This window comes from Nyctibius grandis, chromosome 9, assembly GCF_013368605.1.
Source record: "Nyctibius grandis isolate bNycGra1 chromosome 9, bNycGra1.pri, whole genome shotgun sequence".
NCBI classification, from domain to species: Eukaryota; Metazoa; Chordata; class Aves; order Nyctibiiformes; family Nyctibiidae; genus Nyctibius; species Nyctibius grandis.
Window position 1 is genome coordinate 36,433,708 of NC_090666.1, and position 25,695 is coordinate 36,459,402.

At 37.3% G+C, this 25,695-nt stretch overlaps 1 protein-coding gene across 1 annotated transcript; it reads left to right on the forward strand.

Annotated features, from left to right (window-relative positions):
- The first annotated feature begins 896 nt into the window (after window positions 1–896).
- On the forward strand, window positions 897–23,867 carry ACMSD (aminocarboxymuconate semialdehyde decarboxylase). The gene is made up of 10 exons (XM_068408110.1): window positions 897–953; window positions 4,270–4,314; window positions 6,993–7,089; window positions 11,925–11,974; window positions 13,288–13,524; window positions 15,763–15,856; window positions 16,607–16,702; window positions 17,175–17,347; window positions 22,892–22,990; window positions 23,805–23,867. The coding sequence occupies exons 1-10, from the start codon at window positions 897–899 to the stop codon at window positions 23,865–23,867; spliced, it is 1,011 nt and encodes a 336-aa protein (XP_068264211.1).
- Window positions 23,868–25,695: the final 1,828 nt, after the last annotated feature.

The window sequence follows — 25,695 nt, forward strand, 5'->3', positions numbered from 1 at the left end:
CATTGAAATAAAACTATAGAGGAAATAAATTACAGAGAAAAATACAGCACAAATAAAAGGGAAGAGTGTCTTGAGGAAAGAAGTGTAATACTAAATTGAGAAAAGGGCAAAACACGAGATGTAGTTTCACAGAACATCTGAGCTAGCTCCAGTTAAGTATAACTTAGGAGGCAGAAACTGTTTGCCATGTTAGCTTGTGCACTCCACTAGCATTAATTACTGAGATAATCTGAGCCATTCTCCTGCCAGATCTTGAGCCAGCTTGAGAGGCTGTAAGCACCAATATGCAGTAGCATGTGTCAATATCCTAAGTGAACCAATAATCAGAAGGGGGAAATAAAGTGCAGAGTATAGATTTGGCTACAATTCAATACTTCTGTGATTTTTTTCATGTAACTTTAAAGAAAATGCAAGGGAAGGAAAAGAGAGTAGATGAGGAGGTATGACTATCTACCAAGGGTATATTATATGCTCGCTACAAATTATTTCAGAATCTAAGAGGGAGGAAGGAGGAAATTCAGGTCAGCATGGTTTTATTCTAATTCAATTTTATTGAATGATTTTCCACTGTAAACAACCTTGCATTTTAGATTCTGTGTAAAATATATCCCTTCATAGTGCCAATATAAACATACGTTTTCCCTTGCCCTCAGTCAGCTGTAGTTTACGCATTAACAGGGACTTTCTGCTAGAAGCCTTTGTTCTTTTCGAGAGCCACTCCTCTGGCATTTAGGCTTCCTGGTTGGCCACTGTACCGAGCTCTCCTGATAATACAGCAGGTGGATCTGAACAGCAGCCAAAGTTAATAACCTGCTGAACCAGGGACAGGAAGGATAGTAGCAATTACACAGAAAACACTTTCATTGAAAGAGTATTTCTCCTTTGATACTTCAAAAATGAAAATTGATATTCATAGCCACATTCTACCTAAGGAATGGCCTGACCTAAAAAAGGTAATAAGAGTTTAGATATTCAGTGCCTTATGTTATCAGCAACCATTTCTACCAATGTAATTTTTGAAAGAACAATGAATGATGGGTTCTGTTATAAATATCTCCAGGTTTTTGTCTAATTTTATTTTTTTTTCAGATATATTTGTATTGCATTACTTTGCATAGCAAGAGTCTCAATAAGAAAGGGATGGAAAACTGGGCTCTGTTCCCCACTCTTTATTTAGTCTGAAGCAATTCTTATATGTTTGCTTGGGTTTTTGTGAGACCTAAAATTGTCGAATGATGAGGCATAAATTCCACTTTCTTGATAAAACCAGAGCTGTCAAGTTCCCAGGTGATATGGACTTTTGTTTTACGTAAGAGAAATAAGCAAATATTAGACAAGATTAATATTACCTGAGATGAAAGTCATTCACATACCCACGGGCTTGAAAGTCATTCACTTCAATAGGAGTGGGTTCACTCTAAGTATGGTTAATTGATGATGATGATGATTTTACTAATATGTGTTATTTTTTCAGTTACTGGAAAGAAGTAGCATATTGTCTTAAAAATACAAAATCTCAGTTGTCAGAACACTGAAGCTGTAAGTCAACTTGTCTTAACTTTGAATCTTTGCGTGGTATCATTATTATTCAATGACATAAATTTATTCTTGTCAGTAATAACTTTCATGATCCTGTGAAAAGTATTTGAGAATGGAAACTGTCATTTAGGTTTTCATGTAATAAATCTAATCCTTTTCTTATTTCAGATTATCAAAAGCCATGTAGTAATCTCATTCTGAATTAGGTTTTAGAGTTATTGCCTAAATAATTAAAATCACAATTCAATATAGAGATGTCTGATCACTTTTTGACTTATAAAGGATCACATCTCCAGTGCTACAAAGGGTACTGCAAATGATTACATGAAGCTATATTTATATAGAGTTTATACACACATGCATAAAATCATTAGTAATTAAAAAATGCATTCAGATTTCCAGGATAGCTGTTTTTTGTAACTCTTTAATGTTACCATTCATGATAAAAAATCAGAGTAGAAAAGAGAAGACCTGCATTGTTGCTTCTTTCCTTATTGTAATTCTGTGTTGGTTGTAGTTTGGATGAACATTCCCTGGGTCTGACAGTAGTATGGAGCCACTTGATTTCATCTTGACTGTCTTTGACAATAAAAGAATACCGTTATTTCAGCCATGCTTTTAGGCATCTGACACAGCAACTGGAACTTTTTTTGACACTGTATATTTCTTTCGCTTAATTTTGAGGTTGATGATAGCAAATTCTCAGTAAGTGTTTCACATGTATTAGCTCTGTGTTGCTCTGATTTTAAACACATCAGTACCGTATCAGTTCAATATCAGCCTGAGAGCAGCTGGAAAATGTAAACAGCATAATAGAAAAAAGTCATGAGAAAACCTGGCATTAAGAACATACATAGGATTATTTCATTAGTAGTGAAAAATAACATCATTATGCATAAAATCTCCTGGAAAATAATGGTTTTTTCCTTGTTTACGTAAGAAGTTCTTTTTAAACATCTATTTGAACTTTCTATTTCTAATTATAAGAGTTGCTCAGTGAAAAACACATATACACTGGATAATGTGGGTGAGATGACAGATATTTTTTAGAACAATTATGTCTTTTTTAAATGGATAGGAATTTAAATATCCAGACTACAAAGACAGTTTACTCTTGCTTGTTTCAGATTTTGTTGTCCTTCTTTGTGCAATATCCCTATAAAAACACCTATAAAATTCCTTCATTCTGATTTTACATGATTTAAAAATATTTTTTTGTCTGTATATACTTTAAAAGCGCAATAAATTTACTGAGATAAAATCACCCCAAGAATCCCTTGATGTTCACAGACCTACATCAAGGCTGAATTCACTCCTGTTAGACCCTGTAGGCCAGTGTTGTATTTATTTAAACACTGATAAAGAGGCAAATACCAAATTTTTAAAAGTTAATTTCCACCTGCTAGTTTTTGTTTCCTCTGTTCTAAAGATTGAGCGATTCAATGGTTTATTAATGGGCCAGAATAGAAAACAACTCTCAGAATTCCCTAGAGTCCTGAAAATTCAAGCCATTAACGTAGTTCTTTACATCTCAGGCATGGAAAACCAATGAGGCAATCCTAACATGCACACGTAGTGATAAACTTTTCTTTCTTTTTTCCAGCCTCATAAATACTGAACCTTGAACCTATAACTAGAAAATTGTGTTGTCAAGATACTTATTTAAGAGCTTAGGAGCCCATAATAAGTATAAAAATTCATAGAAATACAAGAAATAAGGACTGTCACTAGATCCAACTAGTAACTGGGAGGAAGAAAGAAGGACCAGTGAGTTTCTCTATTGCCTAGATGCTCCTTGAGCACCTTTAAGGTACTCATTTTCTGCACAGCTTACAATTGCAATTAGCATGGAGCTAGTGAAAGCTAGTTCTCATTAGGTGTCACTCACAAGATTTTCCCTAAATTTAAATACCATATATATAAAAACATAGAAATTTATAAATTTAAAGACAATTATATAGCTACACAGCTAAACATAGCTAAATAAAACATACATAGCCTCAGACATTAGCATCTCTGGCTGAAGTCAGGAGGCTTGGCTCTGCACACCTACTTTAGGAAAGCTCACAGTGGCATTAAGTAATGATTTTTTATCGCTGGAAATTCAGGACTTCATTTCTTTCTAATCTGATAATTTATGAAAATAAAAGGAAATCAGCATCTTTTGTAGGCTTTGGGGTTCTTGTGTAAACAATTTTGAATCTCTCTGGAAGAATCAATGAGCATCTATGCTTCTCCTTTTTAGCTTCTCTTGGCTGTTTAAATATTAATAGACAAGAGTCTGACCTTCAGCCCTGCTGCTGAATCATGGAAGCTGAAAAGTGGAATCAATACATCATTGTACTAATGATTAACTGATCACGGATTGGAAAATTGTCAGCTCAATTTTCATATTGCCAAATGCTTGGTTTAATTTTTGCTGTGTTAAAATCATTCCAGTTAGAACCTCAATCTAGTAAGCGACTTCAAGCACTTTGAAATCATTTGTAGGACTTACTTAAAAATGTTGTTGAACGGGGAGCTAAAAGTTCAGATCTACAATACCGTTAGTCCAGTCCAGTTAAACTTCAGCACTTCTGCTGAAGTCAATGGGGCTACTCATAGGCTCAAAGCTGAGCATATGCATAAGTGTTTCTCCTGAATAAGGTACTGCTGGATTGTAAGAACTGAGATTTTTATTATTATTGCAGAGTGCTAACTAGCCCTGGCTTGTTCTTCTTTCTTTCACAGAGGTATGGATATGGTGGATGGGTACAGCTGGATCATCACTGCAAGGTTTGGGCTGTTTAGTGCTCTAAGCTGATCTTTTGTTGTCATCAGGAATACAAACTCACAGTAAATCTATTGAAAAGCAAAATGGCCATAAGATTGGCTATGTCTTTGATACAGATTTCTCTAGAGGTCTGTCTTCTATGAAGTAATATCACTCCAAGTCCTAATATACCTCAGCAGAACTTTTTGCTTGAGAGGTGAAACTCGCATTCTCTTGTATGAACCAGTATCCATTTTTCATCATCATCTCATTTTAACACTTGGAATGGATAGCTCTAAGGAATTCTTTTCAATAAGATAGGTCAACCTAAAGCAGATTACATGTACTTTTTTTTTTAGTTAAATGCAGTCATCTGTATGAGAAGCAAAACCAAAAGGAATTGGTGTTTTAATAAAAGTTAAAGAACTCAGATGTGAAAAAGGACCACAGAATATGAAGGTTGGGACCAAGAACGAGGAGCAAACAAATATGCTGAAATTTCAGATCTGAATCTAAGCAGGCATAGGAGGAGAGAACAAGCCACCTGCTGAGCCAAAGTGTGGATGGCACAGCTTCTGAGGTACATGGTAGGTGCCGGAAGGGGAGAATTGTTGGAGACATTTTTAGCAGCTTAGCTGTTTGTTACAGCTCTGATGTTAAAATTCCTTGCTAAAAATAGTTTGCAAAGGAACTTTGTGGCAAGTCAATAATAACCTTATACACTCTGCAGAGAATTCTGTCTAGCCTACTTCTGTCTGAAAACGTTGCATGAAAAAAAGTGCATGGCAAAATAAAATCCTGTTCAGATATGTGGAGCTGGGGAAGTTACCTCTTAAGATTAAATAAAAGGAAAAGCTTTTCATATCATTCTGTGAAGAAGCATCAGGGTCAAACTGGAAGAAAATAATTACATGCATTTTTAAAGAAGTGCAATTTGGGATGTGACTGAGCAGCTTAGTGATGGGACCATTTTAAATGTAGCTTGCTGAACCAAATCAGCCTGCTGGACTTAATTCTTAAATCTCTCTCTCTCTTAATTTCCACATAAATTAATTAAAGCCTTAAATATCAGATATTGTTTAGGATGGAATGGAATGGAATGGAATGGAATGGAATGGAGTGATAGAATATATGATAGAACTTTGCAGCTATGCCCTTAAAAAATTGCCTTAACCTTGCAAATAAAAATCTCTTGTCTTTTATGAGATTTTCAGCACTACATCCATTGCTTTGGAACCCGAAAAATTTTTTCCTGATCCTTGTTTCATTCTTACTATTGCAAAAAATTCTTGAGAATTTTTTCCCACTTGAGAGGGCTGAGTAATTTCTCATTTTAAAAATACCAGGTGCAGATTAGTGGCAATGTCTAGGGACTATAGCAATATGACTCTTTTTACAGTCAGTGTTGCTGGACCAGATCTTTCTATCCTTACATACATGAGCATGAATCTATTCAAATGATCATGTTTTGCTTTCCTGCATAATCAAGTTTGTTGTTGCCAACATACAACGATGTGAGCTCAGCCTTGACCTGTAGTGTGTTTACAAAGAGTCAGTTAATGCAAATGAAAATAGCAAAGTGTTCGACTATTTCTTCAATGAGAACAGCACATGGTTTATTAGAAACCTTTCCTATATTGCAAACTGTTGCAGCATTCAGAGAACAACTATTTACCTCAGCATTTAGGTATGAGCACTGTCAGTGTTGCTAGTAAAATTACAATCTGTCTAACATAGTTTTCAGTATTAGCAGAAGGAAATATATACGAGCAGGTCAGCTGCTATGCCTGTGTCTGAGGAAAGAATTAAAAGTCACCTGTGTTCACAGAAATACTCCAGTGGTAATCCAGTAAAGGCCACTTGATCTATTCATATGTGATGCAATGCTCAGTTCTACTCTGTCTTTTTCTCTACTCACACCCTGAATATTTTTGTGTTTATTAGGCAATCTGCAGCAATGCGCTGATCTTTTTTCAATGTATTGGAGTGTATAGCTAGAGTAAACCTTTCTGTCAGGTTGGAAAATCAGTTTTACAAGAACCTGAAGTATTTTATCGTAAGTTTGGGAATTGCTGGCATATGGGGAAGGTATTATACTAATTCAGGTAATGGTTTTGCGTTTAGGTTTTGTTTGGGTTTTTTTTTCCCAAATACAAATTCTTCAATAATTCTTTTTTTCCCAAGGTGAAAATGTAATCTGAAGACAACATAATAGGTCTACTTTTGTCTCAGTATCCCTGGTGATATGAAACAACTGGACTGAAATTAACAGACTTGCACAATTATTTCTGTAGTTACTGGAATTGTTGTGATGCTACTGACTTTAAAAGAACACACACGTACCCAGGGGGAAAATTTAGCACAGGTTTAATTAGAGCGTTGTTTTGAGGTCAAAATTTGGTTTGAGGATAAAGGTGGATTAAGGTACCTGATATCTTTTCCAAACAAATGTAGAGTGATATATATTGCAAAAGAAATGGGATTTTTTTAGTATGAAGAATTCATGCCACCTGAACTATAAATGACTGTTTTATTAATGACTATTTTATAATAGTCTTTGATAAAAATACCTACAGAATAAAAATAAAAGAACAAAATTCTGTCACTGAATTTCTGTGGCGAGCACAATATACTCAGGCGACTATAAATTAGCATGTACTACTTTGTCACATTTATAATATATGAAAATGTCATTTCACAGGGACAGGCAAAGATGATGAAGGATGGAAAGGTTTTTAGAGTTATTCAAGAGAACTGCTGGGATCCAGAAGTACGGATTAAAGAGATGGACCTATCAGGTACCTCTATAAAGGAATTGAAATCATTGTGTCTCATTTAGAATAACAGCAATGTCTCTCTTAGTGCATCTGAAAGTGCTCAAAAACAATATCAAAAGATTTAGCATACTGATTCAGTTTAAATCTGTTGAAAATCAGTGAAAATTAATATGCTTTATATTCAGAGTCAAATGGGACATGTTCCCATAACTTACCTCATTTTCAGTAGCAATTTATACCCCACATGGGCTCACTGATTTTGGTGGGATTGTTAATACAGTAAGGAACTAGTTGATATAAGTAAGTATGACTGACTGTGGACTTGAAAAGGCAACATACATTCCAGGTATAAAAGTGATTTATGTAAAAGAGGAAGCCCTTTCATTTTTGTTCCAAATGTTAAAAAGAATCTGTTTACTCGTGGAATTTTTTGTCTGTTTGTTTCCTTTTCTAATATTTTTTTCTGTTTAGGTATTGTAACTTCATTCTGTACTTTTGCTAGAAGATTCTGAGCCTAGAGAACTGGTACAATTACTTTCTCAGTAAAGAGAGTTTCCCTGATTTAGAAAGAAACTTAACTAGATGCCAAATTTGCTAATTTATTTTCCATCAAGTTACTTACATGCCACTAAATAAGGCTTGTAAGATGGGAGACTGAGAATGGGAGAAGGAACTTTTAGTCTGATCAATCATTTTTGTTAGTTCTTATTAACACTGTAATTCCAGATTACTTTTGTGAGAGAAATGTTATGTTACTAAAGATTATTTTTTCTTAGATTGAGGCCTGAATAATTCCCTACACCAGTTTCTCAGTAGACACAGCTTGAATGTCTTCTCCAGCTTTTTGTACGGAATAAATATCTGAATTACTTCAAAGAGCGGATATTTTATACGTAGCATCTTTATCATAGAATCATAGAATAGTTTGCGTTGGAAGCGACCTTAAAGATCATCTAGTTCCAACCCCCCTGCCACAGGCATGGACACCTTTCCACTAGACCAGGTTGCTCAAAGCCTCATCCAACCTGGCCTTGAACACTGCCAGGGAGGGGGCATCCACAGCTTCTCTGGGCAACCTGTGCCAGTGTCTCACCACCCTCACAGTAAAGAATTTCTTCCTAATATCTAATCTAAGTCTATCCTCTTTCAGTTTAAAACCGTTACCCCTCAGCCTGTCACTACTTGCCCTTGTAAAAAGCCCCTCTCCCACTTTCCTGTAGACCCCCTTCAGGTACTGGAAGGCTGCTATGAGGTCTCCCTGGAGCCTTCTCTTTTCCAGGCTGAGCAGCCCCAACTCTCTCAGCCTGTCTTCATGGGAGAGGTGCTCCAGCCCTCTGATCATCTTCGTGGCCCTCCTCTGGACTCGTTCCAACAGCTCCATGTCCTTCTTATGCTGTGGCCCCCAGAGCTGGACGCAGTACTCCAGATGGGATCTCACGAGAGCGGAGTAAAGGGGCAGAATCCCCTCCCTCAACCTGCTGGCCACGCTGCTTTTGATGCAGCCCAGGATACGATTGGCCTTCTGAGCTGCAAGCGCACATTGCCAGTTCATGTTGAGCTTCTCATCAACCATCACCCCCAAGTCCTTCTCCTCAGGGCTGCTCTCAATCCATTCTCCACACAGCCTGTATTTGTGCTTGGGATTGCCCCTACCCACATGCAGGATCTTGCACTTGGCCTTGTTGAACTTCATGCGGTTCGCACAGGCCCAGCTCTCAAATTCTTCTCCTCAAATAATTTCCTTTCTCAAAGGAAATTATTGTTTCCTTCTCTCATGGGATAGCATGATAGGAGATACTTGGAGCCATTCTCCTTAGGGAGGTTTACTGCAACACATAACATAGGCCAATTTAGGAACTCAAGGGCTAGTGGGCAATTTATGTAAACACAACTTAGATAATTTTCAGCTACCTCTTTTTCACCCTGGAGAAGCAGTATTTCAAACTCCAACCATTAAGACATTTCATGGGAATGCTAGAATGTCTTTGCAACCTCTCTGAAACACGCTGCCTTGACTAGACAAATCATTCCCTGAGTTAGCTAAGGGATTTTGGGGATATCCATGTCATTCAACCACAGTGTGGATCATAAATAGCCTTTGGGCATCTTTCCCTTTCAGGTATTTCCCTCAACACTAATGGCAAGTTTCTATAAAACAGTTCTGCCCCATCTATTTGCTGTAGACAAAGGGAAAACACAGGAGCATTTTTTTCAAATTTTTGCAACAGCTTTCCAGAAAAGAAAATGTATCATAAAGCCAACACCACAAAATTTCTCCACAAACTAAACAGTGCTCACTTGGTTAAAAAAAAAAAAAAAATCTAAAACTGTGTCTTACAGCACCATCTGGTGACTTGTGCCATAAAAATGTCCCCTTTTATTACAGCACTCCAGAGAGACATGCATCAGCCAGTTAAGTGTAAAAAAGAAAGGTCTTAGTGTTTTTCATTCTTACTGGTCTTCTAATGATAAAGACTATGGGCCACATTCACTCTTTTTCAGTTTACAAAGCTGTAACTACTTCGTTCAAAGACCGTTTTCTGTAACACAGTCTGAGATAGATTATACAAAAATTAAACCTCCAAACATGGCATAATTTTGGAACAAAGATGCAAGAAGTCTCCTAGATGAACAAAACTAGTATCAGTCTCTGTAAGGTATGTCGTGGTTTAGCCCTAGCCAGCAACTAAGCCCCACACAGCCGCTCGCTCACTCCCCTCCCCAGTGAGATGGGGGAGAGAATCAGAAGGGTGAAAGTGAGAGAACTCATGGGTTGGGATAAAGACAGTCTAATAGGTAAAGCAAAAGCCACGTGTGCAAGCAAAGCAAAACAAGGAATTCATTCACCACTTCCCATGGGCAGGCAGGTGTTCAGCCATCTCCAGGAAAGCTGGGCTCCATCATGTGTAACGGTTACTTGGGAAGACAAACACCATCATTCCAAATGCCCCCCCCCGCTTCTTCTTCCCCCCAGCTTTATATGCTGAGCATGATGCTATATGGTGTGCAATATCCCTTTGGTCAGTTGGGGTCAGCTGTCCTGGCTGTGTCCCCCTCCCAACTTCTTGTGCACCCCCAGCCTGCTCGCTGGTGGAGTGGGGTGAGAAGCAGAAAAGGCCTTGACTCTGTGTAAGCGCTGCTCAGCAGTAATGAAAACATCTCTGCATTATCAACACTGTTTTCAGCACAAATCCAAAACACAGCCCCATACCAGCTACTATGAAGAAAATTATTAACTCGGAGAGATAACTTACAGCTTGGTTGCTATGCCCAAGAAATCTTGCCCATAATAAGAATGGTAGCCAATGTACCGAAGAGACTAAATTAGTTCTCATAATCATATTTCCAAGGTCTATTTGGTATACAAACCTGTGTCTTGATCCACTCAATAAAACAAGCTATCAGGGTAATACAATAAAACAAGCTGTAAAGGTAATTAACATCACAGTTCTGTGACACAAATCATTACAATTTTGTTGGAGAAAATCTTTTAGTTAATCCTAACTGCCTTTTCTTACTATTTTTTCCTTTGTAAAACCCTCTGAAGAGGGTATAAAGGTTTTTCTGTGCTGATTCTTCTTCTTGCTAAAGGTAGTGTCTAGGAATGTTCAGCTTGGAAATCTACCCTTAAGGTTTATGTTAAATATGCTCAGAAGTGTAAAAATGATTGAAACCAGGTGCAATGTTTATTGTGGAAAACACGGTGAATGTTCTCAAACATACTGATCAAGTGTCCAGTAGCATATTCGTGGATATTACAACTTAGGTTGTACTGGGGTATATATGTAATTTTGTAATTTTGTAGACCTAATCCTTAATTCCAAACCACTGCCACTGCACATAATATTAACCAGATCTTGTAAGAGAGAGTCAGCTTCCCTTCTTGTTTCCTACTTAAAATACAGAGAAAGGGAGTAAATAATTTTGTTAACATTTGAGTGCTTTGGCAAGGTCATTGTCTTAGAGGAAATTCTCCTAGTTTTTTCTTTTGAATTACTAGTTTTATTACTAAAAACCAAGTTAAATTTTTTAAAGCATGACAAAATATGTGCATAAATGTTACAATCAGACCTAAAATTTAAAAAAAAATAGTTTTAGATGTAACTATTTAATGAAGTCCTAATTATTGTTTATTGTTTCTTCTGTTGTTACTAGGTTTGTTGTGTTCATTCCTGTAACCTGTCACAGACAAAGTTACGGTATAGAGTTGAGTTTGAACAGAAACCAAACAACATAGACTTAATTCTCTTTATTGCTAACATCAAAGTTATTTCTAAGAACAGACAGAATTTCTTATACTTACAACCTCAGTAGTCGAGACACAGAATGAATGAAACCTAACACAATATAGCTTTGGGGAACACATTGTTTAACAGCCATTGTTAACGTAACATTGTTTATCTTTGAGCTAATTTACATATTTATTTATTAAATATATATGATAAGCATGACCCCAAAGTAAACTTAAGATACTGTATTCTGTTGGTTTAACGTCACATTCATTTATGTGAGAGTAACATTAAATTGCTATTTTAATTAATTGTACATGTGCATACCAAATACTTCTAAAATCAAAATACTTAGTTTCACAAAATAATCTAGTATGAGTATGAAAGTGTTATTTTTCTTTCTACTTTGCAAAAATATTCCAATCCTAATACTAACTGATACACTACAAGATTTATTACCATGATCCTCAATTAGCCAAGAAAAGATTCTATCCATGTCACTGTTAAATCAGTCTTTCTTAGCATTAAAGCTTTTTACTCTCTACTTTTCAAACCAAAGTGCTTTCTTATTTTTAACATTTTACCAAAAAAAAAAGGAGACATTAATAACTGCTTTTTCTTACTCAGGAGTCACAGTCCAGGTCCTTTCCACAGTCCCTGTAATGTTCAGCTACTGGGTAGGTGCCTACTAGCATATTTTGTAATTCATATGTTAATTTTTTTAAAAAGAAATGCATCCTCCTATAAATTAGGTGATTGAAGTAGTCAATAGAGCACTGAATTAAATGGGGAATTGTTCTGCTGTGAAAAACAAAAGACAAAAAAATAGGCCAGGTATCAGAAGAGCCAGCACGGTGTCCTGGCAAAGCTCCGCTCTGCAGTACACCCAGTGAGAAAGAATGAGACAACAATTCCTTCTGGGGACCTTATGAGGGTAGCTGGAAACAGGGGGAGAGAATTTACACAGCATGAATCCATGGTTAGCACGTAGATGTATGTGTACAGGTTCCATGAAAGCTAGACATCAATCAGTATTTTCTCATGAAATAAAGAAGTGAAAGATACATTTGTGGTCTTGTCCCACTTTCTTTTAAATGTAGCATGGGACTCATTGACCTAGAATGCTTTGAATCTTAAAATTCAGTAGCAAATTTAAATTAGCATGTTCCCTGCATGGTGATCTTGAATGCATCAATTAAATAAAAAGTCTGAGAAGATAAATGACAGCAAAATGATGTTCTAAATACGTTCACAATTTCACTATTTAGCTATGTGTACAAGTCGAGTTGTGATATGTAAGCAGATATGCTACATTAAAAATCATTGTGTTAAGCCCACATGTAAGTACTACCAGTGATCTAAGGAATTTCTCGTTGGGTGACATATCTTTAAAATTTTATTCTGGTATTTATGGTAATATTTTCCATTAAATATGTATTAGGGGGGAAACGGGAAACTAATTGTATGGATATTGCAGTTCCCTTATTAGAATTATGACTGTTATCTCCTTCTGAATGTTAGAGAGGTTTGCTCAACTTTTCTCTGTAGAATTCTCATGCTCCAGCATCTCACTTTTCTTATTTTTCTCTCTTCAGCTTCAGTAATAGGAGAGTAAATATTCATCGCTATGTTTAAAAATTATATGCTGAGGTTTTTGCATTGGGATAAACAAAAACAGAGGACTGGTTTACACAAAAGACCAGATACTTAAGTACATCAGCGACTCGGGCTTTATTACACTCATCCTGAGCAGTAAAGGCAACAGCAGTTAATAAAATATTCAAGACAAGAAGCAGAACTGCACCCAGAGGTTTTAAAGCGAGGCAGAATTTAGCCCTACTGGTTTCTAGATGTTCAGAACTGTAAAGCAAATTTTAGGTTCAAACTCTGTCTCTGAATTGTTTGCAGTGATATTTATCCAATATCTTCCAAAGGTGATAACATTTGAGAACTATATTTTAATGTACTATTCTGCTTAATATCTTACCAGGCCAAACCTCAGGATACTTTAGATCTAGCACAAATATTAAATAATGACTTAGCTGCTACAGTAAAAAAGTACCCCAAGAGGTTTATCGGCTTGGGTACGTTACCTTTGCAAGCTCCAGACCTGGCTGTGAAGGAAATGCATCGCTGCGTGAATGAGCTTGGATTTCCTGGAGTACAAATAGGATCTCATATCAATGAATGGGACCTGAATGCACCAGAACTGTACAGTATTTATGCTGTGAGTAAATATTAACTTCCTTATTTTGGGGAATTCTGTGACATGGAATTCTGCCTAATAATATCTTGGGACATATTCAGTCATCAGCTAAGTTTATAGATGCATTAAAACAATTGAGCCTTCTAATCTGTTAGTGATCAGAGAGATTCAGCTTTAATTATATATGATAATTCATTATAGGACACAGTGGCAATAATACAATATAAAACATTCAGAAACATACTTTATAATAATAAATAACATTTTATGATATGAGTTCTCGCTGTAGAGTTGCCTTCTTGGTTTGTGAGGATAAGTGCAGTATCAAATAAAGCATTTCTGCACTGTTTGCTTTTGGGTTCCAGTTACTATATCCAATCCTATTGAGATAATTGATAAAACTCCCTGAGATTTTCAGAGATACCTATAGAGCCAAAGTACCATACAGAATTATGCAAATGGGACCAAAACTTCCAAACTGAATGTATTGATTATAAAACAGATTTGTAGATTGCATTACTTAAATAGCCCGAGGTCCAAATGAGGATGGTCATTTGTCTAAATTATGGGGTTTAATCAGTGTACATTCTGTATCTGTTTCGTAGGTGGTTATAGCTGTCAGCTTGAAATTGATTCATAGCGGTTATTTTTCAGAATGCTGAATTTATGCAAGAATCCTGTTAGTGCAGCATCTGGACTATTAGTTTTTATGGTCATACACAGTCAGTTAACAACTTCCACTCTTGGAGATGCATGCATTCGCAGAATCACAGCATGGCTGAGGTTGGAAGGGACCTCTGGAAGTCAGCTGGTCCAAACCCCCTGGCCACCTAGAGCCTGTTTCCCAGGACCATGTCCAGATGGCTTTTGAATATCTCCAAGCAGGGAGACTCCACAACCTCTCTGGGCAATCTGTGCCACTGCTCAGTCACCCCTGCAGTAAAAAAGTGTTTCCTGATGTTCAGAGGGAACCTCCTGTGTTTCAGTTTGTGCCCATTGCCTCTGGTCCTGTCACAGGGCATCAGAGAAAGGAGCCTGGCTCCATCTTCTTTACACCCTCCCTTCAGGTGTTTATATACATTAAGGACATCCCCCCTGAACCTTCTTGTACTGGAAGATTCCTCTCTTGTACTGGAATCTCTCTCTTATACTGTACATTCAAGGCCAGGCTGGATGGGGCTTTGACCAGCCTGGTCTAGTGGAAGATGTCCCTGCCAATGGTAGGGGGTCTTTAAGGTCACTTCCAACCCAAACCATTCTATGATTCTACGATTCTATGATTCTGCAGCTTGTGTTTAACACATGTAGGAAGTAACCTCTACCACTTTTAGAAACATCCCTGGATAATAAAGATTGTGAAATTAAGCCATATTTGATAATGAACTTCATCAATCTACCAAGCCAGTTATTGAATTGCTATTTTTGGTTTACAAATGTAGATGGCAATTACTCCCTACAATTCCAAAGTTGCAGCTTTATTTATGTATGTATGGGTAAATAAACCCAAATTTTTCAAATGTGTGAAAATCTCCTTAGCAACAAGAGGAGGTCCAGAAATACATGTGACAAAAAGAAGCTGTTAAATCCTGGTTAAGCATATGAACGACTCTGATGACTATATACTTAAATTTAAGCACCTAGTTAAATTAGTCAGAAGCAGCATCCTATATACTTGAGTGGAGATGGGCTATTGATCAGAATACAGGTGGATTTCAAACTCTTAGGGTGGATTAGGAATAGTTTTAATTTTTTTTTAAGGCAGGCAGAAGGCCAAAGGGGACAAATGTAGTGCAACAGCAACAAAAAATCCTGAATGCAGCTGGAACAATTCTGCAAAACTATCCTAAAATGGTTTTATAAAACATTATAAGAATTCACCCTCATATGTGTAATTAAACCAAAAGAATGCTAGTTTGAACTGAGTTTTATACCGCAGGATAGCTGACAAACACAGCTAAAAAGCGTTTTTGTACCACATTAATCTGAGGAACACTTGGCTTACTAAAAAGATATTATCATCAGTGTTTCCAATCCTGTAGTCTGAAAAAGAACTTTGAAACTGAGTGAGGACTTCAGGATATGGCCCACAGGAGTAAATATAACCAACTATTGCTTATAGTTCTTACTTCTGGGCCTATTTTCATTACTAGTACTAATGCTCAGTACAATTTTGCAGGTAATCTTTAAACCATGGCTAAGAAATAAGATGCATTTCGGTATGATTAGTCAAGATTTAGATTTTTTTTCTTTTTCCTGCAGGCTGCTGAACAATTAAATTGCTGTCTCTTTGTGCATCCCTGGGACATGCAGATAGATGGAAGGATGTCCAAATATTGGTTTCCCTGGCTAATAGGTGAGTGTACATTTACTTTGCTTAGTCTACATTTACAAACTGTCACTGGATTATGCCCAGAAGATTGTTGCAAAAATTCCATGATTTTTCTATCAATCTATTTTTAAATCAAGTACTACAATTAAATCTGTTGTTAGGCACCTAAATGGCATGATATTCTAAATATGTTAGGTGTGCTCAGGAACTGAGGCCTGAGGTAGGCACCTAAATTGCTGTTATGTTCCTTACACTGGACATCCAAGTTACCCAGCGGCAAAGAGAGAGAGAGGTTATTTCTAAACTCTAGCAGCTGGCACCATGTCATAACTAAACCCCAAATCTGTGTTGGAATATCCACCAACATACTTGCTTCGCTTTCCACACAAAAGAAACCCAGAAGCACAGGTGAGAAGAGAACCTGGTGTATTCCAGGCTTGTCTTTGCGCTAGGATAACTGGGGAATGAAACCTGTATTGTGCAGTTCAGGACATACCTAACGTGCCTGCCAGCTGTCTTAGCGGTGTAGGATAAACACTAGGCTGGGAATGCAGAAGATCTTAGCTTCCAGTCCTGTGTCCTTGTTTCAGTTAATTAATGTTCAACTCCATGTTCTTCTAATAGAAATAATGCATAACCTTTGGCAGCTGCTCTGTAACTGTTATTTTTCCAGTAGGCTCAAGGCTAATTGAAGAAAATGAAGATAACATTTAAAAATCAAATGGGTAAATAAAAAATAAAACTCTAATACATTAAAGCTTTTTTTGTTCTTAGGCATGCCAGCAGAAACAACCATAGCCATTTGCTCCATGATTATGGGAGGTATTTTTGAAAAATTTCCTAAGCTGAAAGTTTGCTTTGCACATGGAGGTAAGTAATATACCCTGTGAACCCTGTACCTGAGCATGGTACAATTGTATTTTCTGGTATGCCAGCTAAAAATAATAGGGTTACCACTTTAAGCCTGCCATCAGCTGAGTATTATTACCCCAAAGAAGGTATCTGCCAGATCAGCTGCTTGTACGAACACTCTAGCCTGTTTCAGCCAGTGTTTGAACTGTTACAATAGCCTTTAAGGGAAATAAGGAGGAAGGGGAGACAGGAGATGGTTTGGGGAAAGGGACAAGGAAGAAGCAGGAGGAATTTGGGTGTCACAGTAGTGAAGAAGTGGGGAAAACAGACAAAGAAGCTAATGAAAGGAAAGGAATAAAAAATTGCTGGTGCAGAGCACTTTCTTTCTAAATAACTGACAGTAAAACTTACAGATCCCTGTTGATAATTTGAGGGGTTTTTTCCTCCTGCATATTTGCAGCTTCTGTTACTGAAAAATGTCTTCTGGCAGGTGGAGCTTTTCCATACACAGTGGGGCGAATCTCCCATGGATTCAACGTGCGCCCTGATTTGTGTGCAGTGGATAATAAGGTGGATCCAAGAAAATACCTTGGTTCATTTTACACAGACTCTCTTGTCCATGATCGTGGTGCACTAAGGTTGCTAACAAGTGTAATAGGAGAGGTGAGTTTTAATGCTTCCAAAGCAGGTGAGTCATTCTTTATTTAACTCTCTATGAAATAGGAAAAGGAGAAGAAGAAAGCAGGAAGACAGCATATTCACCCAGTAAAATCAGAACCTGAGCTATTATAAACTAACATGCTTCTGCCATGTCGATAATGTTTCTACTATATGGAGTTATTGAAATGATGGGTTTAATCCAGGAAATCATGCACTGTGAACCTTAGTTCAGTGAGGCGAGCTCCTTGCGTAAGGTTGTTCAGGATGGCACTGCAAGCAAAGACTGCTTCAGTTGGAGCCTTGTTTTCAAATGGCTTAATTCTCAAATTCAAGTGTATATTTGAAGAAATCAGATTGTATTTCCACTTGGGAAGTTATAGGCAGAAAAAAGTCAATAGTAAAGTTTTTGTGGAGATCCTGGAGAGCACATTAAACATCATGGGTTTGCAAAAATATTTTACTTGTTAGAGATTAAAGAAGTCTTTGTAGTTTAGCAGCCTGTTTAAATCAGGTACAGCATGGGACAGAAAAATCCAAAAACATTCTAATAATTCCTTCTCATTAGCAAATGCTCAGGAAGGGGTTGAAGATGGCATCTCTTATGCCAACTTTCAGTGGATCACTACAAATCAACAAGAGACCTGTATTTGTGTCCTGATCTCTGGGACTCACAGAATTTCTGCAGCTAGCAGGCAGATACCTAACAGATGTCAAAAACAAATGCAAGCTCTGACATTGACTTTTTTGTCTCAACAACTGTATTCCTGTTTGCTGTACATTAGTTTCTAGGCTCACATAGTACTTTCTCACATATGGGACTCTTGCTGTCATCAGGGCCTCTTGTATGACCAAAGCTCACACAGACAGCTAAGCTGAATGTTTTCTTTCTCTCTACAGAAAAGATACTGTTGATTTCCCATTTGCATCTCTAACAGTCTGAGCAGGTTACTGCAATAAATCTGTACTAGAACTGGTACGAAAGTGACTTGCCTAGGCCAGCCAAAAATGATGATGCAGAACTACTGCTTTCTTTGTCTTGGTACTCTGAGCCCAGGTCTCAACCGTTTGAAATCCATAGGTTTTCAGGCTGTGCTGCACAGGATATCTGTAACTTTGAGACTGGACTGCTGCCTGCAGCTCCCCTGCAGTACTGGTGCCTTTTAGGAAAACTCTACATTTGAAGATTCATTAAAAATTCTACAATGTGACAGCACAACTACAGCTTGCAACAATACTATAGAAAGTTTTTGCAAAGCATACATGTATGTACACATACAGCTCTAAGGAGAGGAGAGAAAATACCTCTTTCTTAAATCCACCATGAACCAAAAACAGATTTATGGCAGGAGCCCCATAAAATGTGCAAAGAAACTACCATGCAGCCTAGTTCTGTTAGAAACAAGTAAGATAAAACCCAGATCAGTTTACTTGTCGAAAGATCTGCTAATAAGCCATCACATCAGTGGGTTTTAACTTGGGTAGCATTTGCTATGTTCTTTCTGTACATATAGACAAGTTATAGCATTTTTTTTGGCAGTGCTACTCCTAGTGAATACTGATGGAGAGATCTCTGTTAGGAATAAAGTTTTAGGCACCAGATGGACTACTAACAAAATACTAGGGCCCCAGCCCAATATTGATTTCTGTTAATTTCTGTTACCAACCTCTAAATAGTAAATATATCACGGTCAACAGTCCTTTTGAATCTAACTGTAGCTTACAGTAATCAAGTGGCTTTAAGTAGGTTTTACAATAGATGTAAAAATTTTACCCGATGTGGTGTGCACTTCCATTTTACAAGATACCCAAAGGATTACAGAGCAGCAGTTCAGCACTTGCCTTCAGTTATCTCCTTTTCTGAGAAGTCTCCCCAAATCTAGACCATGTTCATCCTAAGTATATTCTTGTTCTACATGCAGTTATAGTACAGCAGGGATGAGTCAAGCTCTTGAATTTTAAATTGCCATGTTGAGGCGGTCAGATTCCTTTTTTTTATTGCCAAGGAGACAAGATCACTTGCTTGTTTCTTTTTTTCCATCATAAAATGCTGGGAGACATGTTTTGCCATTGTTAGAAAGACCTTGGTAAATTAGAAGCTGTGTGACTCGGCATGGCTGAGACACACAGATTCTTTTTTCTGCGCTGATTCTGTTTTTAAGCTGAACTATAAATGTCAAGAGCAAAGCAGGACAGAAAGTACGACGGGATGTTTAATCTATTGCTGACAACTTTTTTTCTGTTTTAACTAGTATAGAATGCAAGTCTCATCGCAGTTCTGCTTTAGAGTAACCAGTTAGCTTTGCATCTCAAGGCTGCTCTAAGCTATGGCCGTTGTGGGAAAGCTGCTGTCTTCGTACCACACTTAAACTGTAATTTCTCTACCTTTCTTCCTAAGAAGTGACACATAGACTCTGGCTCTTAATCATGATTAGTCTTTGCAACTGAAATTTAGTTGTTTGAGGAGAGAGAGGTTATGGATTGTAATTTGATAATCTAAAAGTCACTCAGCAATAGCCTCTCTGGTGTCTCATTTATTTCGTCAACAGACTTCTGAAATTAAATTTCTTAAGGCAATAAATTTGACCATAGGATGTCAGTGTCTTCTTTAATTCTCCTCTAAGTATTTGGAGTTCAAGCAATGTGACAAGTGGAACCCCAGTGCTGAAAAGTCATGAGTCATATCCCAAAAACTTAGATGCTTTTAATACTCAGGAGAACTTGAAAAAAAAAAGTGCATTTTCTTTCTCTTTTCCATAGCCTAAGGCATCTTATCCTTGAAAAAAAACATGCACATCACATTTTCAAACTTTACTTGATAACCATGAAGATGAAAAAGTTCCCTCTTTTTCCCGTGAAAGCTGATATTCTCATATAATACCATTCCACGAGTCAAATGCTTAAAAAAACACCAAATATCTCAGTGTTTTCAGTGCAGTTGTGTGTTGGCAGAATAACAAATACAAGACAAATAAATGCCGGGCTAAAAACAATGTGATTAGGTCTTGAAGATGACACTGTAACTTCATGAGCTGAAGGTTTGAAATAGGACAGCTCTCTAGAGCATAGCTAACAGCTATGCAGGAAGGGCATCAGTGTGTGTGAAGATGTGCTTAGACATGGCTTCAGGTCCTTAGGGAGCAGCCATTACCTGGCATCAGAATGTAGTGTGTTGGCTTTGAGCTTATGAATAGTGAAATCCAGTGACAGCTGTGATGAGTCCTGTACATTTAACTTCATCCCTACTTAGTGCTGGGTGCAGGTTAATTGGAGCCTATCCCAGTTAAAGGGAGCAGGAGTATACGTTTCTGAGAAAGAATTTTGTAAGACTGCAAAATTGCTGCAGTCCTTCGCTTCCCCCCATGATGAGGTAGCATGAAGTGAATATAAACCAACACAAAATCCCTAATGATGCTGGCTATAAAAAGTGCAGAACTGGGTTGACAGGGGATTAAATGATGCAGGGTATCTCTGCAAAAACTTCCCCAAGAGCCATCACCCAAAGGTAAAACGTTCTCTGGCCAGAAGTTGGACCTGAACTGGCTATAGCAATTTGGCCCTTTTTTGAGATGTATCCTGATAGTAAGAAAGAAGGTGAGATTCAAAGCAAATACATTTTTTACTAATATAAAAGAACAAATTCATGCTTGGTGCTCTTTGAGGTTCATTTTAAGATTCAGGTTCCTATTACTGTGAAAAAAGTTCTGTTGAGTAGAAGAGTCCACTGGGGTTAATCATTAGCCATATATACCTTTCTAAAAAGAGAGATGCACTAATTAAGGTATCAAACTATAAGTCCTGTAGGGAAAACTGACTTGGTTGATATCCTTTGCAATAATACAATAATGCATCTGTTACGCTAGGAGTATTATTTATCTGCAGAGACTCCACAGGACTTCCCTGAGGCTGGTTGCTAAAGACAGGTATTGCAATCCCCCCTTTATAGATGGATACAAAACTGAAGCTCGAAGAGTATAAATGAATAGCCTAATGTCACTAGTAGCAGAGCAATAATGCTGCTTCTGAATTTTTCTTACTAATTTACAGCACTTAATTTTGCTGCTAATGAATAGATCTCACGATTAGCTCTGAAACACTTTAAATAGAGGAAAAGAAAAATATAATTGAAATAATATATATATTATTCCAATGAGGATGTGGGATATCTTTCTGCTTTGGTATATAGGAGATGTAAACAAGAATGTACGAACCTTCCTGGCTCACTTAACCTCGACCAATAAACAGCTGGGCAAATACTGGGTTTCATTCTCCTTTACTTAGAAATCCATTTTCTTATATAAACCTAGTATGTTTATTGGTTGAGGGGTTTTTTTTATATGGCATACATTTGTTTTTCATATCTGAAGAAAATATCTTGGTATCAGATTGAATATTGTAAATAGAAGAACGTATTTAGCTGCTTAAAAGTACACGCATCCAAATATATTTTGTTTAATCTACACTCAGAACTTGATTTAGTGGACAGAGAGTATAAATTCTCCTATTCTAATCTTATGGCAAGGCTTCTATAATAAATTACAACAAACAATATAGGACAGAACAATAGAATGTGTATCGTCTGGATTTCGTGTAGGGTTTTGTGTAAGTTCTGTCAGAGACTCTCGGGTGACATCTACTGGAGGTAAAAAAATTTAAAAAAAAAAAAAAAGCAGCATGTGACAAATAAAACCGAATCCTTTCATAAAATAACTGAATTATGTTTTCTTCATCCTATTTCAGTATTGGCAACTGAGTTCAAATATTATAACAAGTGCCCCAAATTCATGAGCTTGACTTCAAATTCATGAGACATTTAAAAACATATATTTTTAATGAAAACTCTGGTTTTCAAATATTCATGTCTCCAGGAGATGAAGCTTAAAGGAAAATAGACTTTTGATAAAATCGAGAGAGTTGGCAGTATGCACCCTCCGAGGCAGATGAAATGGGGAAATATCATTCCAGTGTGAAAATGAACCTATAACAATGTGGACCTATTGAGGATCTGCCTATTTCTTTTCATCTCTGATAACAGGAATGATGCATACAGATTTTTATTGAATTTTCTTTTCACTGACTTGCTTTCAGAAACAAATCATATCATGTCACTCATATGCTCAGATACACGTTTCAAATGCACAGCTAATAGCCAATCCCAGTTAAAGACAATGTCATTTTTTTAAAAATTATAGACTTCCAAAAATATATGAAATTTTGTAAATGAGGTTTTGGTTTTGTTATCTGAATACTAGTTAAATTAAATTAAATAAAATACTTTTTTTATATTTAAGTCTTTGTAGTAATTCGACATTGTACCATGCTTTAAATAGTATCACATTGCAATTATTACAGCTTTTAAAGTGTCACACAAAAGATAATTTTTCCTAATGAAAGTTGGTACCCAAAGATTATCTTCATATTCACTTTTGTAATTAATCAGTCGAATATATACATGTAATTTCCTGTGGTTTATTATAAATTCCAGAAAGCACGTGCAACTATATTGTTTAATGTTACTACAAAATGTACAACATGTTTTTTCATTACCAGGACAAAGTTATTTTGGGGACAGATTACCCTTTTCCACTTGGGGAACTGGAACCTGGAAAACTGATTGATTCAATGGAAGATTTTGACAATAAATTGAAGGTATGATCTTTACATTTGAGGGTGTTTTCCCCTCCTTTTTAAGCCTCTGGTTTTAGAACTGAGATGAAACACTGAAAAATCAGTGTAGTACACCGATTTCTGCAAAGACTGGAAGAGGCCCTTTAGTCTCTTTGCAGCAGTTCACTTTAAAGCACGAGTAAAAGCATTTGAGTAAAATATGAGTTAAGCACAAGCAAACATATCACAGAATCACAGAATCACAGAATGTTAGGGATTGGAAGGGACCTCGAAAGATCATCTCGTCCAATCCCCCTGCCGGAGCAGGATTACCTAGACCATATCACACAGGAACGCGTCCAGGTGGGTTTTGAATGTCTCCAGAGAAGGAGACTCCACAACCTCTCTGGGCAGCCTGTTCCAGTGTTCGGTCACCCTCACCGTAAAGAAGTTTTTCCTCATATTTATGTGGAACCTCCTGTGTTCCAGCTTGCACCCATTGCCCCTTGTCCTGTCAAGGGATGTCACTGAGAAGAGCCTGGCTCCATCCTCATGACACTTGCCCTTTACATATTTATAAACATTAATGAGGTCACCCCTCAGTCTCCTCTTCTCTAAGCTAAAGAGACCCAGCTCCCTCAGCCTCTCCTCATAAGGGAGATGTTCCACCCCCTTAATCATCTTCGTGGCTCTGCGCTGGACTCTCTCTAGCAGTTCCCTGTCCTTCTTGAACTGAGGGGCCCAGAACTGGACACAATATTCCAGATGCGGCCTCACCAGGGCAGAGTAGAGGGGGAGGAGAACCTCTCTTGACCTGCTGACCATACCCCTTCTACGTGTTTTTTTTTTTTTACAGGATAAGCTCAAGGCTGGCAATGGTCTGGAATTTTTGGGTCTTAGCAGAAAACAATTTGAATAATTAGGAACATATTAAAGAGACCAAACTTTGGAAATAATGCTGAATCCTTAGGGATACTTCGATTTGCATGTGCAATTATACAGATGAAAAATAAATTTGACAAGTGTATTACAGTCTACTGTCATTTACAAAACAAAAGCAAGGGTACTGGAAATGAGGATGCACAGGTATTTCTGTGCATTTGAAGATTTAGGTTGCCTTTACACAACTCTGAAATCCCTGCTTTCATAAAAAAGACAAGATTGCATCTTTTGCAGCTGTAGTAAGAATCTCTGAATGATAATCAATGCCATGTCATTAGGACTTGATTCCCGGGAAGAAAGAACTGAGAAAATTATGACTTGTATCCATTACATTTCAGTCTTCGTTATGCCCAATAAACACAATTTAGAAGAATCTTAAAACAGAATTTAAACAGAATTTTGTTGATGCCCAATAAAAGGCAACATTTGCCTTTATCCCCTGATGGACATTGCAGCACACCACACGTCAGCTCAGCACTGCAAGTGTATGCACTGGCAGTTTGTACATGTTGTGATGGGATGAAGGAGGTCTGTGTGGGGACTTGTACTTTATAGCTGCTGCCTACACCACTGGCAAATTACTCATCAGAAACAATGTGAACAGTATGGTTGTAGGTGCAGAAATAATGTATTTGTGTGGGTAATACTTTGTGTGTCACTGCCACTGTCAAAATAAATAACTAGTGTTTAGCAACGGTATGGTTTAACGTTCTGTTCCTTAAAAAATACTTCCTAAAAGGCTGGATACTCACACGCTGCAATGTTAATGCTCTGTCTAGTTTGAGTCCTGCTATAGGAATGGAAAGGTGGTTTACTTACAGGCTATTGATTGAAATGGGTTTTCATGATTTATCTGGGGAGCACACAGGCATCCTCCTCCTGAGAAGATTTTATACTATTCAGAAAAATGCTGATGAACACTTAGTCTCATGGGATCGTTTGCTGGCTATGTGTGGTGTCACCATCCTTCTGTTTAGTCGTAGAACACTCCAGGAAAAACAGTGTTAGACAGCATTTGGTTTTGTAGCTGTGTCCATTAACTGTCCTTGTGTCAGACAGAACCTGAAGGGTGTTGAACATCAGCAGTTCTGCTGATACCAGCCTCTGTTGGACTACAAAGAAGGTTTTGTCCTTCTTTATAGTGTCAAAAAAACAAAACAAAAAGTGGTTTGTGCAGGTTAATGACATGTTTTCTTAGCTATTGCATTTGGATCTTTACTTCTTTACTTCTCCAAATATATTCCATAGAAGACTACTGGACATCAGAAGTTGAAGTAGGCAGCAGCTCACAGGTTTAGACCCTAGGAGTATCAGGTTTTTGTGTAAGAGGAAAAGAGGACCTAGACAAAATAGCTTTAACAATATTAGTTGTCCTCAGGTTCGCAAGACTTCCATTGACCTTTTTAATTTAAATATCTACATGCAAGTATTGAGCTTAAATGTATGATTTTTCAACCAGATTGTTTTAATTAAATTTCAAAGTAGAAGAAAGGCAACCTTGTTCTCATATAATATTCTTTTCCTTCAGCATATTCGCTTTTCACAGATGTTTAAATGGATTTAAGTGGAAAATACATTGTGATTCCTCCAATACATTTTAATTGGATTTATTCTTCCATTTTTTAATGAATGAAACCTGTTGAGTTAGTGAGAATGCAATGTTACATCGTTGGGGACCAAGGTCTGGAACCTCTCCAATAGCAAGAACGGTTATTTAATTACCTTAACCTGTGACTGAATGGGTGATTGCAGCACTCTACATAGCAATTAATTAATGTGCGTACCCTGCATAAATCATATTCATT